General features: G+C 36.5%; 1 protein-coding gene across 2 annotated transcripts in view; it reads right to left on the bottom strand.

Annotated features, from left to right (window-relative positions):
• The window catches only part of EPS15 (epidermal growth factor receptor pathway substrate 15), a 150,592-nt gene that overhangs the window by 23,991 nt on the left and 108,307 nt on the right, over positions 1–18,294 (bottom strand). For both annotated transcript variants that reach the window (XM_046005784.1, XM_046005776.1), the window contains exons 16-21: positions 11,945–12,148; positions 9,901–10,017; positions 9,598–9,688; positions 6,710–6,745; positions 5,710–5,846; positions 468–537 (exon numbers count right to left, since the gene is read on the bottom strand). In XM_046005784.1, coding sequence (XP_045861740.1) covers positions 468–537; positions 5,710–5,846; positions 6,710–6,745; positions 9,598–9,688; positions 9,901–10,017; positions 11,945–12,148 — 655 coding nt within the window. The remainder of the gene's footprint in view (positions 1–467; positions 538–5,709; positions 5,847–6,709; positions 6,746–9,597; positions 9,689–9,900; positions 10,018–11,944; positions 12,149–18,294) is intronic.

Below are 18,294 nucleotides of genomic sequence, written 5' to 3'. Positions count from 1 at the left end.
AAGATTTTTTTTTTTTAATGAAGTATAGCTGAGACACAATGTTACATTTGTTTCAGTTGTACAACATAGTGATGTGACAAATTTATACATAAGCCTCCCATGAGCACAGCTACCATCTGTGCCCATACAACACAAATTTATAAGACCATTGACTATATTTCCCATACTGTACCTTTCATTCCCATGATTTATTCATTCCATAACTGGAAACCTGTCTCCCACTCCCCTCTCATAAGATCTTTAACATGAATAATAAATGAGATAAATAAATGATAAGAAAAGTAGAGAATGAAATGCCAACAACTGCCATCATTATTACTGGTAGATTACATCTCACTGTAAATATGTAATAATTTTACAGCTTTAAGTAAATAAGTAGGACAATTATATTTGGAAACCAGAAAAAGAAGCTTAAAGAAAAGGGTTAACATTTACTATTCAAATAAACTGATCAATTATTTCCTTACCTGAATCACTTGCTGCAACAACAACTGTTCCACCAGGAGCAAAAGGATCGTTGTGTTTCAATGTTTCTACCTAAACAAATTGCACAAAATCATGACTAAGAGAGGCGATATTTCATAGCTGAAACCTCATGGCCACACCAAAGAAAATATTCTTTACAAAATCTTAATTAAGAAATACAAGGCATTGGGGTGCCTGGGTGGCTCAGTGGGTTGGGCCTCTGCCTTCGGCTCAAGTCATGATCTCAGGGTCTTGGGATAGAGCCCCGCATTGAGCTCTCTGCTCAGCAGGGAGCTTTGCTTCCCCCCTTTCTCTCTGCCTACTGCTCTGCCTACTTGTGATCTCTCTGTGAAATAAATAAATAAAATCTTAAAAAAAAAAAAAAAAAGGAAAGAAATACAAGGCATTAGGAATTAATGTTTCCCCTAATGATTTGCAATCTTATTAAACTAAATGACACATAGCATTTTCTAATCTTTCATTGGATAAGGTAATAGCCATTCAATATGGTATAGAAACACATATGGTTTAACAAGTAACTATCAAATGAACTCCTTTGTTATCACCTTTCAAGAAACTGCCAACACCTGGTAAGTCTTCCTGTGCCCCTCTCCAAAAACAATCCCATCCCTCCTCTGCAGAGGTGATTACTACCCTGACTTTGGTGGCATTCATCTCTTTTCTTCATTATTTTGCTACTAGTACAGATATACACTGTTTTAACTTTTTGTATTGAAGTAATTTTAGATTTCTAGAACAGTTGTAAAGATAATACATAGAGTTCTCATACACCCTTCACCCAGGTTCCTCTAATGTTAGTACCTCATATAATCACGGAACATCTATTAAAACTAAGGAATTAACACTGGTACAAAACTATAAACTATAGGCATTATTTGGAATTCACCAGTTTTTCAATTAAGGTCCTTCTCCTATTCCAGGATGACATGCTGTATTTAGGATGCATACTATTCTAACTCTTAAATATCCTAGTACTTAATATCAGAAAATGCTAGATTGACTTTCTAGTTATAGCATTCTGCGCATCAGAGGAACATACACAGGTACTCCAGAGGAAGATGGAGGTGGGAGCATGGGGAGAAGTGGAGGGGAGGAAAAGGGGGAAGAAAGGAGAGAGAGAGAGGGAGGCAGGGAGCTCTGTTAAAAAGATCCTGCTACTTTCAATAATAAACCACATAAGAATCTGGACCAAGTGGCAAGGGTGAGTGGCTAGAGTGAGGACTTTACCAGAAGCCAAAGAGTTCCACTACAGAACTGTTTTCTTAACTTATTTTGGTTTTTAATCATAGTCAAATAAATTATATACGTAGGAAGAAAAGCGAATTTTCTCTTTCTGGCATCAGGCCCTCTTAAGAGGCCAAAGAAAGCCTTAGCAGACAGTTACATGAAAGGGGCATAAAAAGGGTTTGGGAACATGTATCTCCTCTGACTCATGGCTCTCAATGTCATCTGTATTACAGGCTCTATTTCTAATCATTAAGAAATTGGTTATTAGAATTGAACGTCAAATGGTATCACAGTGCTCAACTGATAGTCTAAAACAGACAGGACTTGCAGTACATTCTCTTTCAAAAAGAGAACCCATGGATGCCTGGGTGGCTCAGTCGGTTAAATATCTGCCTTCAGCTCAGGTCATGATCCCAGGGTTTTGGATCAAGTTCCACATCGGGTTCCCTGCTCAGCAGGGAGTCTGCTTCTCCCTCTGCTCCTCACCCAGACCCTCAGCTTATGCTCTCTTTCTAGCTCTCTGTCTGAAATAAATAAATAAATGAAATCTTTTTAAAAAAGGACTACTATCATAAAGTAATTAATACTAATGATGTTTTTAGAACTGAAGATGACATTTATTTATTTTTTTAATTTATTTATTTGACAGATAGAGATCACAAGTAGGGAGAGACGCAGGCAGAGAGAGAGAGAGGAGGAAGCAGGCTCCCTGCCAAGCAGAGAGCCCGATGCGGGGCTCGATCCCAGGACTCTGGGATCATGACCTGAGCGAAAGGCAGAGGCTTTAACCCACTGAGCCACCCAGGCGCCCCAAAGATGACATTTATTTTAACTGATGCCAATGATATTATAAAACTAGCATAATCGTTTATATTCTGATCATATCTGCTGAATGAATAAAGAGCAATCAAAGAAAAACATTAAGGTGGTCTGTACAGCCAGGTAACTTTGCATGGTTCCTAATGTAATAGTCAAAATACCAGTGTGAGAGAGAGCCCCTGACATAAGTCACCAATTATTATTGCATCTTCTCATGACTTTCAGGGGAAAAACAACCTAACAGGCCTGATTTTTAACAAAAGCTTATAGATTTTAATCACCACCACAGAGAGAAAGACAAAAAGCAGGCCTACGTAAGTGTCAGGTTTAATTTCTATTCCTTCCTCATAATACACTGTGCCACCACCTAAAAGATCATTGAGACAGCAGGGGGGAAAAGGATGGACTGCCATAGCCTTTGAAAGAATGAGGCTATTAGACTCTATTATCTTCAGTTTGATAATTAAGCAATTTAATACATAAAAGTAATTTTTGTAACTATAATTCAGATAGTATTTTATAGAATTAAGGTTCCAAAATCCTCCTACAAGGTCACCAAATTTATTACTGAAATTCTCTCTCTTCCATATCAGCCATCTACTCCCCACTCTGACTGTATGACTTAGTACCCACACAATGCTATCATACACTAGCTAGGAAAGTAAGAAATAGCAGTTGTTTTGTTTCACTTTGGTTTTTTAAATTATGTCCCTCTGAAAGCAGAGACTAGCCTTGAGGTAATAGGAAAGACTTTAGGGGAGAGATTCAGATCTAGAAACATAATGAGAGGCCTGTTTGAAAAGAAGGAAGATCACAATACATATGGGCTCTGTAGCTGGGAAGAATTAAGTTTAAATCTTGGACTATAGGACTTAGATTTTGGTCAGATAAACGGATTTGAATTCAGTTCTACCACTTACTAATTTACTATCATTTAACCTCTAAGTCTCATTTACTTTATCTTTAAAATGAGAATGGTAACAAGAGTTTCACAGAAATAATGTGACGATGAGATGGGTAACACATGAACAGAGCTTAGCACCATGCCTGGTACATGGAAGAGAGGAGATAAGCAAAGCTATTGTTATATTGACAATTTGGTTTTTTGTTTTGTTTTTAATGGAGAAATCCAGAGCAGTCAGCAAGGGCGCTACAGCTTTCACAAACTGGGGAGGAAAGAGAAGTAAACAGGACAAATGGTGGAGAATTTTCATCAGGCAAGAGGAAGAGCAGATACTTGTTTTATTTTAAATTAGGAAGAGCTGTTTTTGGTTTTCCTGCTGTTTAAAGATAAAAGTGGAGAATAAGAGACTAGTAAGGTAAGAGGAAAAAAATTCAGGTTGCAGACAATTTTAGAAGAATTTGGCAAATGGGTCCACACTGCAAACTAAGTGAAGGAAAACAGAGTATCCAGTAGCCTGTGGAAACCACAAATATTCCGTTACGGAGGCACTTGCTCACTTTTACATCAATGGAAAATACCAGCTGTTGGCCAAATAGCTCTTTACTGAGTATAGTAGGAAAGCAATTAAAGAATATCAGAATTTATTAACTTTAAAAGAATCAATTACTCTTTTAAGGGAGTATTCTTTTTTTTTTAAGATTTTACTTATTTATTTGACAGAGATATCACAAGTAGGTGGAGAGGCAGGCAGAGAGAGAGAGGAGGACGCAGGCTTCTCGCTGAGCAGAGAGCCCGATGCGGGACTCAATCCCAGGACCCCAGGATCATGACCTGAGCCGAAGGCAGAGGCTTTAACCCACTGAGCCACCCAGGTGCCCCATCTTTTAAGGGAGTATTTGTAATCTAAGACAATTAAAAGACAAAATTTTTGCTTCAAATGCCCATCAATCGTTCTTGTCTGGGTGAAACATCCTGCTTAACAAAGTAATCCTCTAAAAGACAATTATCATGATCTCTCTGATATGAAGAATTTCAAAGACAGGGCAGGGGGGCAGGGAGGGAAAAAATGAAACAAGATGGGGCTGGGGAGGGAGACAAACCATAAGAGACTCTTAATGTCATGAAACAAACTGAAGGTTGCTGGGGGCTGGGGAGAGGAGGGATAGGGTGGCTGGGTTATGGACACTGGGGACGGTATGTGCTACGGTGAGCGCTGTGAATTGTATAAGACTGATGATTCACCAGACCTGTACCCCTGGGGCAAATAATACATTATATGTTAATTAAAAAATAAGCCTCTAAATAAAAAATAAAAACAAATTCTAAAACCATTCATAATTATTGAAATTGGGTAATGGATACATGGAGGTTTCTTGCCCCGCCCCCCGCTTTGTTTTTTAAAGATTTTATGTAATTTTTAGAGAAAGAGAGAGAGAGCCCAAGCAGGGGCAGCGGCAGGCAGAGAAGGCAGAACAGGCAGAGGGAGAAGCAGGCTCCCCGCTGAGCAAGGAGTCCCATGCGGGACTCAATACCAAGACCCTGGGATCATGACCTGAGCTAAAGGCAGTTGCTTAACCAACTGAGCCACCCAGACGTCCCTACATGGAGGTTTCTTAAAATATCTCATTATATTACTCTATTTGGGGTATGTTTAAATATCCATAATATATTTTCTTTTAAAGCCTCCAGACGGTAAAGCACTTAGCTGTATGACCTTGGTTACTGACGAGTCCCAATGTATTACTGTTAAAACAGGGCCACCAATACCTACTTTGCAAGGTTTTGAAGATCACAAAAGAAGGTCTGACATTTAGTAGGAATTTGTATTTCTCTACAAGATTAGCATGTATGTGTTATAAAATATACATAAAATGTGTCTATAAGTGATTTTATCTTTCTAAAACATCAATGCTATTTTTAGGTTGATTTTCATTATTTCAATAATGCACAGCACACATTTCTGGAAAGCTTTAAAGACTGTTTAATAGATTTCGAACCATGTATTTTATATATGCCAATGGGATAATATTTGATCCTTATTAAGGATGGACTTGATTTTTAGATGAAATTAAGTCATTCCAGCTAATTACAGGGGCAGATAAAGCTGTGAAATGACAGTCTGAACCAAAAACTGGATGGACTGGATGAGACTAACATTTTTACATAACCCAACAAAAGTAATCTAAAAGAGGATCCTTTCATTACTTTATATTTCAAGAAATTCACCTAGGACGACTGTTACCCATTTAACAGCTTTTAACCCTTCCACTTACCGAAGTATTACTGCTACTGCTGGCTGCACTGAAAGGGTCAGTACTTGAAGTGGCAAAAGGGTCAGTAGAAGACTGCTTGAAGAAACAATCAGATGCAAATGGATCTGAACCTTTGAAAGGATCACCTCCAAATGGATCTAAGAAAATACAGCACATATATGAAATACTGAAAACTACTACACTAAATTTCCTGTCACCTGAAGGTATAATAACTGCCTTAATTAAAAGACATTTTGAACTTCTGCAGAATCTAAATTAGGTACTTGGCATTATGATTACTGACCATAAAAAAACAGACAGTTGCACTTAAAACAGCTTTAATTAGTATTCTTTTTCCTACTTGCTTATCACTCACCCAAAGCAAATCAATAATTCTAATACTTATTACACAAAGATTACTTGTATGCTAGGTTGAAATAATTCTTTTAAGCTGGTGATTCTAATTTTAGGGGAGGAGAATTCACAAATTCCTTTGTGATTTTGTTAAAAGACAGTCTCTTCCCTAATAAACTTATTTGAAACAGGTTTGAGAAGCACAACAAATGGTACACAAGACCAGGGAAAGAGTATCTTATAAAGCTTGAGATTTAGTAATTCTTTAAGATGTTTCCTTTCCCCCCATTCATATGCTATAATCTTAGGAAAACAAAATGTTCTAAACACTGAAGTAGTATAGATCACTATACTCATCTACTCCTTGGCTAACAAGGAGAAATCAGTCTAAGTATTATTAAAAGTATCAAAATATAAACACTAATGTAATTTAAAAAATAAATCTAATGGTTAATTAAGCAAATTGACAAGAATCTACCATTTCTCTCTGAAAATGCCAGGCACATACAACCTTTAGTGGGGCCTTTTATCAGTTTAAAAACTGAATAAAAAGGAAGTCTACTTCCTATAACTACCTTACTTTGATCCTTCATTTCTAAATATAACACAAGTTTATAATTAAGCAGAATGAAATTACAGCTAAGTTGGACCTCAATGATATACATACCAATTTTTCCAAAAGGATCATCCTTGAAAGGATCACCTGTGACAAAATAAATTAGCAGAAATCACAATAACAATATTTACCGTTGGGACACCACCACTTAAAGGTAACTTTAAACAGAAGCAAAGTTTCTAAAAGCAAAGTCTGTTTGATTAGCTCTACCTCAAAGTAGATAAAACACTAAATGCCATGTATTTTTAGGAAACATTTAAAATAATAAAGAGTAAAGGCAGAACATCAACATAACTCATAAACGAAGCAATATTTTTTCTAATGACTCCTATTTTTTTTTTTAAGATTTAATTTATTTATGTGAGAGAGAGAGTGCGTTCACAAGCAGGGAGAGGGGCAGAGGGAGAAGCAGACTCTCCACCAAGCAGGGAGCCTGATGTGGGGCTCAATCCCAGGACTCTGGGATCATGACCTGAGCCAAAGGTAGATGCTTAAATGGCTGAGCCCAGGCATCCTAGAAGAAGCAAATTTCAACTGGAGCCAACTATACTTACCCCTTGATTACCAGCTGAGGTTACAAATAGAAGGGAAAAGACAGGCACAACAGCAATAATTTTACTAACAGAATTCTCTGCTCTTCATAGAATTCTGAATGGGTATTACCATCACTATTCCAGAAACAAAGACACTGAGCCTTATTGAAGCAAAAAATAATTCTAGAACTAAAGAGTCCAGAAATAAACCCTTACATTTATATGGCCATTTGATTTTTGACAAGAGTGCCAACACAGTTCTATAGGTCAAACATAATCTTTTCAACAAATGGTGCTGGGACAACTGGATACCCACATACAAAAGAATAAAGCTAGACTCGTGTCTCATACCATAGTCCAAAATTAACCAAAAATAGATCAAAGATCTAAATGTAATAGCTAAAACTATAAAACTCTTAGAAGAAAACCTAAGAGTAAATCTTCATGACTTTGGATCTCAGACATGATATGAAAGCACAAGTGACAAAAGAAAATATAGATAAATTGGACTTCATCAAAATTAAGACAACGCAAAATACAAGAAAATATTTGAAAATCACATACTTGATTGGGGACTTGTATTCAGAATATATGAAGAACTTTTATAAGTCAACAAAAAGATGAACAATAAAAAATGGTCAAGTTCTTTGAATGAACATTCCTCCAAAGAAGTTATACAAATGCCCACTAAGGACATAGAAAGATGTTCCACAAAAGGTATTTGCAAAGGACATACCCAGTAAGGGGTCAGTATCCAAAATATATAAAGAACTTATAAAACTCAACACCCAAAGAACAAATAATCCAATTAAAAAGTTGGCAGGGATTCCTGAGTGGCTCAGTCAGTTAATCATCTAACTTTGGCTTACGTCATGATCTCAGGGTCCTGGGATCAAGCCCCACATCAGGCTTCATCCTCAGCAGGGAGTTGGCTTCTCCTTCTGCAACCCCTCCCCCAATACTCTCAATCACTCTCTCTCTCTCAAATAAATAAAATCTTAAAAAAAAAAAAAAAAAAGTGGGCAAGACATGAATAGACATTTTTCCAAAGAAGATACAGAGATGGCCAAAAAACCTGTAAAAAGATGTTCAACATCACTCATCATCATGGAAATGCACATCAAAACTACAATGAGATAATGCTTCACACCTGTCAGAATGGCTAAAATTAACAACACAAGAAACAACAGGTGTTGACCAGGATGCAGAGAAAGGGGACCCTCTTGCACTGTTGGTGGGAAAGCAAACTGGTATAGCCACTCTGGAAAACAGTATGGAGGTTCCTCAAAAAGTTAAAAATAGAACCACCCTATGATCAAGCAACTGCACTACTAGGTATTTACCCAAAGAATACAAAAATACTAATGTGAAGGGATATATGCACCTCAATGCTTACAGCAGCATTATCTACAACAGCCAAATTATGGAAACAGACCAAATATTCATCAACTGATGAATGGATACAGAAGAGTCAGTATATGAATGTATATATACAGATATGAAGTACATATATACATGAAATCTTATTTCCAACAACAAGGATGGAACCAGAGAGTATTATGCTAAGCAAGTAAGTCAGAGAAAGACAAATACCATATGATTTCACTCATATGTGGAATTTAAGAAACAAAACAAATGATCCTGGGGGAGAAAGAGGCAACAAACCAAGAAACAGACTCAACTACAGAGAAGAAACTGGTGGTTACCAGAGGGGAGGTGGGTTGGGAGGAGTGTTAAATGGGTGACGGACATTAAGGAGGGCACTTCTTGTGACAAGCACCAGGTGTTGTATGTAAGTGATGAATCACTAAATTCTACTCCTGAAATAAATATTATACTGTATGTTAACTGACTGGAATGTAAATAAAAACTTCTCCTTCTGTAGAGAAAAAAAAATAAATAAAATGTTTTAAACTGACATATCAGTTTCACAAATTGATTTGGAATAAACAAAACGCAAAAAGAGTTTTGATACCAGTGGCATTTAACATAGTTTACACTGACATCAGGTATTTCAATTTACTAAACTTCTATTTCTTCAAAAACACTATAGGCACTTTAAGGGCAGAGATCTAGGTTCTAACTGCTATAGATTCCACTGTTTTAAAAGCATGGTGTTGGTACTCTGGTAAAAAATTGCTGGTTGACTTAAGAGTACCTAGTCTCTCCTGGTCCATAATACCTTTCTTTTGGTCCTTATTCTGAAGAAGAAACATGCTCTTAATCAGGGGCTCTGGCCCAGGAGTTTGTTGCCTGATAAGGACAAATACCAGCAAATATAAGCATATCACACCCCACTACTTTTGCTGTAACAAGTAGGATCTTAAAACTGAGCCCTAATTCCTATATAGTTACATGAAAAAGACTTTTTTGGTAAATCCGTAATATAAAAGTAAGAATACTTACTGCCAACAAAAGGATCAGACTGGAAAAAATCCAAGTTTGTATCTGCAACAGGATCTGTCAGTGAACTTGATTCTACATTAAATGGATCTCCCTAAAAATAATTTTAAATTGAAAAGTATTATTTTAGAAACCAGTTTTAAGATGTAACATTTTAAAATAAAATAACATGCTTTGAAAAAATAACAAATATTTCTGTAGTCATAAAGTTCACTTAATACATTTTTCTTTCCTTAGCCTAAAACAATGTATAACCCATCTAGGAAAACCAGTAAGAAGAACATTTACATATAAAATTATTTTTACCTCTTTTGAAAGTCTGTCACTATTAAATTCAGGACAAACTTTCTCATGAACAGCTGTAGTTGCCACTTCATTATCATCAGTCACACCAGAAGGCAATATTTCAGGACTACTTCTTGCCTACAAAATATTAATGTTACATGGACTAACGATGTATTTTCTACTTGGCAGAGGAAACTGACAAAGGATAACCAAAAATTGCTAAAAATACAGAAGACAAGCAGAATGTATTCACTAAATGAGTTCTCTTAAAATCTTTCTTAGGAAAACAGTATCATTAAGCATCAGTCACTCAGGCCAGAAAACTTAAACCACTTAACCACTTCCCTCATGTCATTTCCCAGCTAGCTTCCAAGTCTTGCTGAGTTCACCTCCTACCTCCTCAAATCCATTCCTTTCTTTCCTCATTGTCACTATCATCCATTTACAGTACCATCCTTTTGCTCCAGAGTAACCTTCTAACTGCCTTCTTGCTTCCAATATGTGCCCTTCCAACTGATCCTTCTTGTAGTAGCTAAAGGAATAGATCTAAAATATGAATCTGATCGGGGCTCTTCTGGTTAAAGGTCTTTCAATGGCTTCTTCCCCTTGCTTCCCGGATTTAGACCAGTAGGTAATAGGGCTTAAGAAGTGGCAGGGGATGGGGCGCCTGGGTGGCTCAGTGGTTTAAGCCGCTGCCTTCGGCTCGGGTCATGATCTCAGGGTCCTGGGATCGAGTCCCGCATCGGGCTCTCTGCTCGGCAGGGAGCCTGCTTCCCTCTCACTCTCTCTGCCTGCCTCTCTGCCTACTTGTGATCTCTCTCTGTCAAATAAATAAATAAAATCTTTAAAAAAAAAAAAAAAAAAGAAGTGGCAGGGGAAATCTTCATTTCATACCACACTATGTCCTTGAAGGATAACTTTTTGTATTTAAAAGAACAGTGTATAATGTATCCAAGACTGCAACATCTAAATACAAATCAAGTCTGTTAATTTTATGTCTTTAGTATCTCTCACACTTGTATTCTTCTCTTCTTCCCTATTACTGCTTCAGTTTAGACTAAAACAATCTCACACAGATCATTCCAATAGTCTCTTAACATATCTCCGTGCATCCAGTCCTATTCTCAAATCCATTTTTTATATTCTTCTAAGAGGTGAATGCAATTAAGTCACAACTTGCTTAAAATTCTTCAATGGCTACTCACCACAGTAAGATAAATGCCCCAACGCTTCAAAATGAATCCAAATTTCTTACTCTCTGTCCCTTTCTGACCTAAAAGTAGTCATTTTAATCCAGGGGGCACCTCATAATCACCCACGGAATTTTTTGTAAAAGTACGGGTACGTGGCACCACCCCAGAAACTCTAGCTCAGCAAGTTTGTAATGGGGCGCAGACATCTATATTTTACGTAAGAGGTAATGCAGGGAGCCGCTATAAGAGAGTGTCACCCTGTGCAGCATGTTTCTCCCATCTCATACCTATGCAAATGCTGTTTTCTCTGCCAGGAATATACCACCTTCTTCTTTGCTTAACACTTATTTTGAAGTTCACCTATAAAGCTTTCTCTATACAATCTTGAGCCCCCTCCAAGCTGCCCTCCCTATCACAGCCCTTCACAGTGTTACACTGCTAGACTGTATGCTGCTTAAAGGCAGGGTTACGGTCTTTTGTCTCTGCAGCTCTCACATATAACAGCAGCACTGCTGTGTGCTAAGTAACTAGTAAATAAATGTCCTCAACATTATGAAATAAAGAATTACTTTCAGCATTGGGTGAAAATGCTTAAAAAAAATGTTTTAAAAAGTTACTATCTATAGAGCTACTGTTTTTGAAAACTTGCTTTATAACAAATGGATTGGTTAAAATCACATTTTTACACTAGTTAAAAGTGTTAGAACTATTGGATCAGAGTACCTACTCTCTCTCTCTCGGGAAAAAAATCAACTGTCCTCAGATGAGGCAAGGTTCCATATTTATAAGTATGATGTCAACAAAAACTCTGAGATGAATTAATTTTTTTCTTCTGAAATTGATTATGAAGGTTATAGAACAATGAGACTCACTGGAGACTCCTGGTGTATGGGTTCTGACTCCAAGATGCCTTGGCTGTCAGCATGCTCATTAAGGTTAGCTGTTTCACTGCTGCTGGTGCTGAGGCTGCAATAATCTGTAGCACCATTTATAAGAATGCTGTGTGGGCTACTGCACCAATTTAATTGATTATTATGATTTTCCAGCTCTTTCATTTCCATCAGCTTCATTTGCATCTGTCAACACAAAGTAGAAATACAAAACAGAATTTATTACTAGAAGAACACAAAACATAAAAATAGCTACATCCTTAGACTCAAAGATAAGTTTGCTTCCATCAAGCAAACTGGAGATGCAGCACGATTTAGAGAGATTTCAGTAATCCATCCCAGTAAGTTTTCCTGACATTACAGTATACATGGATTTGCTTTTGCACATCTTTTTAAAGCTCCAAGAATTTTGATTCAAATATTTACATGTTGGTATCCTTTAGGGATAACTGGGAAAAGGGTCAGGGTATTGGGAAAAATATGGCAAAGTAACAGAACAAGAGAAGATTTTGTGATGAAGCTCTGGGGGGAAGCTCGGGGAGAGAACACAAGGATTTGGAGCCATCCATACTTCTATTGGGAAGGAGAGGAGTGAAGACTAAGGTAAAAGGTGCTACTGTCCTATGCTCCAGCATTATTTATTAATGGGCTAGAGCCCTAGGAGTGGTCTCTCAAATCTAAGCTATTCTAGACATGTTAAAGAAAGGACAAAGCATTTTGGATCCCAGTATCCAAGTGACTTTATATTCTTGGAACAACAGAGGGAGACAGAGGCAGAATTTAAAAACTGTAATATATATTAAAAGAAAAATATTGGGCCCAGAGGCAGGGAAAAAATGATGCATATTGATACTAACATCTGTAATAAAGAAAAATTAACAAATATCTCAAAGAAACTGAAGAGATATCAAACATATCAAACATATCAAAATATGTTTCCTAGTGAAAAAGAGTAATGAATGGAATTTTACTGAATAGTTTCCATTTTTCATAAAATATATTTTTTTCATTACATTGGAATTCCATTTATTAGCATGCTGTGTTTTTGGACATTTCATAAATGTCAAGGCTCAGTTCCCCTAATCTTATTTTCTGCATAAGGTTTTTAACTTGTTCATTTTAGAATCTGTAATTCGCCACAGATCTTTTCAGGGCCATAACCTGGGAAAAGAACACTATATTCAACTGGGAAAACAGATGTCAGTCAATCTCTGTCACTTTCTAGTTAAGTGATCTTAGTTAAAGTAACCTCTTCAAGCCTTTATTTCTTAATCCATAAAGTAAGACCCTTCTCCACAGATGATTAAATGAGGCAAAGATATATCTGAAAGAACTCTGTAAAATGTAAAAGTTTGTATAAATAATGGATAATGTGTATAAAAGTGCCTAGCACACTGCGTTTCTCACTATTGTACCAATTAAGTTTCCCTGTTTCTTTTTTACTAATTCACTCTGTTTTTAAAAAGCTAAAACCTTGGGCTCTTTGAGGGTAGGAACCACAACTTTTGCTATCAACTTAGTACTGCCAACATCTACCACAATGATGTATATACTATAGTGCTTAATTTATGTTTACTGAATGGACATAGTTTTGTGCTTATAAATTTAAACCATGGATATCAGTAAGCATTTGTATCTATCACACTGCATTGTATTTAGAATTTAAATAATCCAAAATACTACATATCTGTAATACACAGCATGTGCCTTGTATATTCCTAGTGATATTAAGTTGTGGCTTGTAAAACATTTTTTTTACATTCTTCTATGGAAAGAAATAGATTTTACATCCTAACCCAGTAAATACATGTATTTATTTGGCTAGGTCTCTCTGTGTGTATATACACACATAAACACATATGTACAATATAGACACATTCATCCATATGTATAATTTATATGCACATACACATGTATATACAGTTGTGAAAAAGTTTCATGAAGTAATATGTATCCTTATTCCATGTAATGCACCATCATATTTTCTATTCTGCCTTATTTCATTCTTATTTTTTGTATACAAAGTATGTATTTTTTCTAAACAAAAAACAACTTGTATAGGTATACATATGAATGCACAGGCACACACAGAGAGGTGCATCCATTTACAGACAGAATTCTAAAAAGATACCATGCGGACGCCTGGGTGGCTCAGTGGGTTAAGCCGCTGCCTTCGGCTTGGGTCATGATCTCGGGGTCCTGGGATCGAGTCCCGCATCGGGCTCTCTGCTCAGCAGGGAGCCTGCTTCCCTCTCTCTCTCTCTCTGCCTTCCTCTCTATCTACTTGTGATCTCTGTCTGTCAAATAAATAAATAAAATCTTTAAAAAATAAAAAAATAAAAAGATACCATGCTGCAAATATTGTTTTTCTCCAGGAAGTAGAACTGTCAGACTTTTCACTTTCTTTTTTTTTTTTTTTAATATTTTTTTTTAAAGATTTTTTATTTTACTTATTTGACAGAGAGAGATCACAAGTAGGCAGAGAGGCAGGCAGAGAGAGAGGGAAGCAGGCTTGCTGCTGAGCAGAGAGCCTGATGCGGGACTCGATCCCAGGACCCTGAGATCATGACCTGAGCCGAAGGCAGCGGCTTTTACCACTGAGCCACCCAGGCGCCCCCGACTTTTCACTTTCTATTTTAAAAATATACATAGTGTAGTACTCCATTACTACCAACAGTTAACTCAATTTTTTTATATATGAAAAACTTGCAATGTATATTGGGAAAACAAATGTGTGTGTATGAAACACTTTTACGTTATCTGGAGAAAATAATTTTATGTTTTATGGATAAGGCAGTGTTTCTCACTGAGTTAGGCACAATCACTGACTATATTGGCCAGGGAGATGTTTTCTGTGGGGACCAGAAGCAGAGCGCCCCTCTCGTCCATCTGTTTCAGGGCTGTGCAGTATCTCCTATTTTCCCAGTCATGGCCCTTCTGACTTTTTTCTTGTCCCTGACTGAACCTATGAAGCTCACAAAATTATCTTAAAACCTCGGGCCACATGCATTTGAAGAACAGTAAGATGATGTTCATTCACTTCTAGTTACCAGTATGTCAAGCTGAGTCAGCTCATGGAGTCCCAAATAATGAACACTTTGGTAGTCAGTAGCAACAAAGACTCAAAAGCTCTGAACAATCCAGAAAACTCCTGTCTTAATTTTTTTTTTTATTTTAAAAAAATAAAAAAAAAATTTTTTTTAAATTTTATCATGACCATTAAAATAATTTCAATAGCCATTAAACCTTTACAGTCTAAAATTTAAAACCTTAACGCTAAAATAACAACCATTATACAGATGAAGCAGTATGTGGAAATACCTGCTTACCAAAGAGTACTATTCAAGACAACTTATTTCTTATAGTTACTTCTGAGACAATAAAATCTTGAACAAAACTGGGCCTTCCTGTGCCTGGCCCTCTCACACACCTGTCACTTAGCCTGTCTTCTTCCTTAGTCTCTGCATAAACTTGGGAGGATATAGAAAAAAGAAATTACACAACTAACACAAGTTCTTCACAAACTGTGCAAGAGAAATGCAATAAACTTTCACAATGCCAGAAACATTTGGATAAAAACAGTATATACTGTGTAAGTAAGATACACAGAATTAAAGCCAAAGGTTCTTCACTTTTTCTTACCATAAATATAAGTTAAGAAGTATAAATGAAAATTTGGCAAGTAAGAAATTTTTCCTAAGTTATTCCTTTTTCCAGAAAAGCTATAGTTTAGCTTTAAAGAGCAATTAAAGTTTCAGGGTAATTTACAGTTTGGATTTTCATCTTTTAATAGGCCCATGGGAAAATACTGCCCTCTGTGGGAAAGACACACAAGTCACTAAGTCAAATGTCAAGAAATCGGTATGTTTATTCTTTTTGTGTGTGTCTGTGGCTGATTTATTTACTTATTTATTTACTTTCCTAAATAAATTCTACACCCAACGTGGGGCTTGAACTTACAACCCCAAGATCAAGAGTCAAATGTGTTAATGACTGAGCCAGCCAGATGCACATGGTATGTTTGTTCTTAAGGTTTGAGATCAGATGCAAGAATATAAAATAATTCCTTCCATCGATAGCAAATATTATCTGGCACACTTGATAGTATAGTTTGCTGAGATTATTTTCCTTGCTCAGAAACACTGTTTTATTTTCTCAATGATAATTTATAATATCCAGAATCTTTTCTACTTTTACCATTTATGTTCCTTCCTTTGAAAGAAATTCCCTTTCAAAAAACTTAAAGAAAATGAAGAGACAAGCCAGATACTGGGAGAAATTACTTGCGAATCAAATATCTGATAAGGAACTTACACCCAGGAGATATTTGTAAAAACTTTTGTAATTTAATAATAATTAGACAATACTTTTCTTTTTAATGGGAAAGATTTATACAGACATTTTATCCAAGAGGATATACAGATGGGTAATAAGCACATGAAAAGATATTCAATATTACTAGTTGTTAGAAAAATAAAATAGAAATTACAAACTATGAGATACCACTTCACATCCACTAGAACGACTAAAATTAGTTAGGTGGACAATAAAGTGTTGGTAAGATTGTGGAGAAACTGGAACCCTCATATACTGCCAGTGGGAATGTGAAATGATATAGTGACTTTGGACAACAGTTTGGCAATTTAAAGTTAAAAAAAAAAAATTTCAACATAACTTCACAAAATAATCAACTATTCCATACTCCCCAAAAATGAAAACACATGTCCACACAAAGAATTATATGCAAATTTTCATAGTAGCATTATTCGTAATAGCCAAGAAGTAGAAAGATTCCAAATGCCCATTAATCAGTGAGCGAATAAACAAAATACTTTATAAATATACAACGAAATACAGTGTTGATACATGCTACAAAACAGATGAGCCTCAAAAACATTATGCTTGTGAAAGAAACCGCAAGAAAAAGACTACAAAGTGTGTGATTTCACCTACATTAAGTGTTCAGAAAAGGCAAACATACAGAAGGAGAAAGCAGACCAGTAGTTACCTAGGGGCAGAAGCTGGGACTCACTACAAATGGGTGCAAGTGTTTTAGGAGTGACAGAAAAGTTCTAAAACTGGATTGTGATGTTTGAACAATTCTAAATTTACTGAAAATCACTGAATTGTATCCTTAAAACCTATAAATCTTATGGTACATAAATTATTTATAAAAAAATTTTTAAGTAAACTCAAAGAAGAAAATTATTTTAAAGAATATTCATTCATGGGCGCCTGGGTAGCTCAGTGGGTTAAGCCTCTGCCTTAAGCTCAGGTCATGATGTCAGGGTCTTCTCATCAGGGAGTCTGCTCCCCCTGCCTCCCACCTGCCTGCCTCTCTGCCTACTTGTGATCTTTCTCTCTGTCAAATAAATAAATAAAATCTTAAAAAAAAAAAAAATTCATTCAGCTGGTAGCATTCCCACTAAGACAGCCTTCTTTTGGGTTACCTGTTTATTGAGTACCTACACTGGGATAAGAACTGTGCTAAATGATAACAGAGAAAAAAATGTTCCTAGTCCAAAAAGCTCAGTCGGCTGAGGGAGACAGACACATAAACAAATATGCAGGGGAAAATGTTACTATTGCTGTAACAGAAGTAGAGTCCAATATAGACAGGGTTCAGGAAATGCTGTAAAGCAGTAAGAAGCCATGCCTTACAAGATGAGTGAGTAGGTATTCATCTGTCAGAAAATAGAGGGAAAGAAAGGAGGCACTTGGGTGGCTCAGTGGGTTAAAGGGCTCAGGTCATGATCCCAGGGTCTTGGGATCGAGCCCCGCATCTGGCTCTCTGCTCAGGATGGAGCATGCTTCCCTCTCTGTCTCTGCCTGACTCTCTGCCTACTTGACCTCAGTCTATCAAATAAATAAATAAATAAATCTTTAAAAAAGAGAGAGAGGGGAAGAAAGCCTAACAAGGGGTAGGACTTTGTTACACATAATAATTAACCGAGAACACGGGACTAGATGCTAGAAGATCTGGCTTCTAGGCTGTGGCTCTTTTAAAGGCAATGTTAACCACAGGTAAGTAAGTTGCCTAACCTTCCTTGGCTTCAGTTTGTTCAAATTCGAAATGAAAGGAATGAGCTACACCATCTCTCCTCCTGACCATCTTATTATCATTCTATAAAATATATTCTCCATTATTAACCATTTAGGTTAGCCTAGAAATGACAAAGAAAAAGATCTATACTGTGGACCCACATAACAAAGCATTTATATCTATATAAAGAACAATTTCTTAATTAAAATAATAAAGGTTGTGCAAAAACCCCCCCTCAAAATCAACAAGAATAGATCCACAGCGCGTCACCTAATAGTAAAATTTACAA

Source organism: Meles meles, chromosome 1 (assembly GCF_922984935.1).
Source record: "Meles meles chromosome 1, mMelMel3.1 paternal haplotype, whole genome shotgun sequence".
Lineage (NCBI taxonomy): Eukaryota > Metazoa > Chordata > Mammalia > Carnivora > Mustelidae > Meles > Meles meles.
Note: the sequence above shows the minus strand (reverse complement) of the source record. Positions and strands in the feature narration are given on the sequence as shown.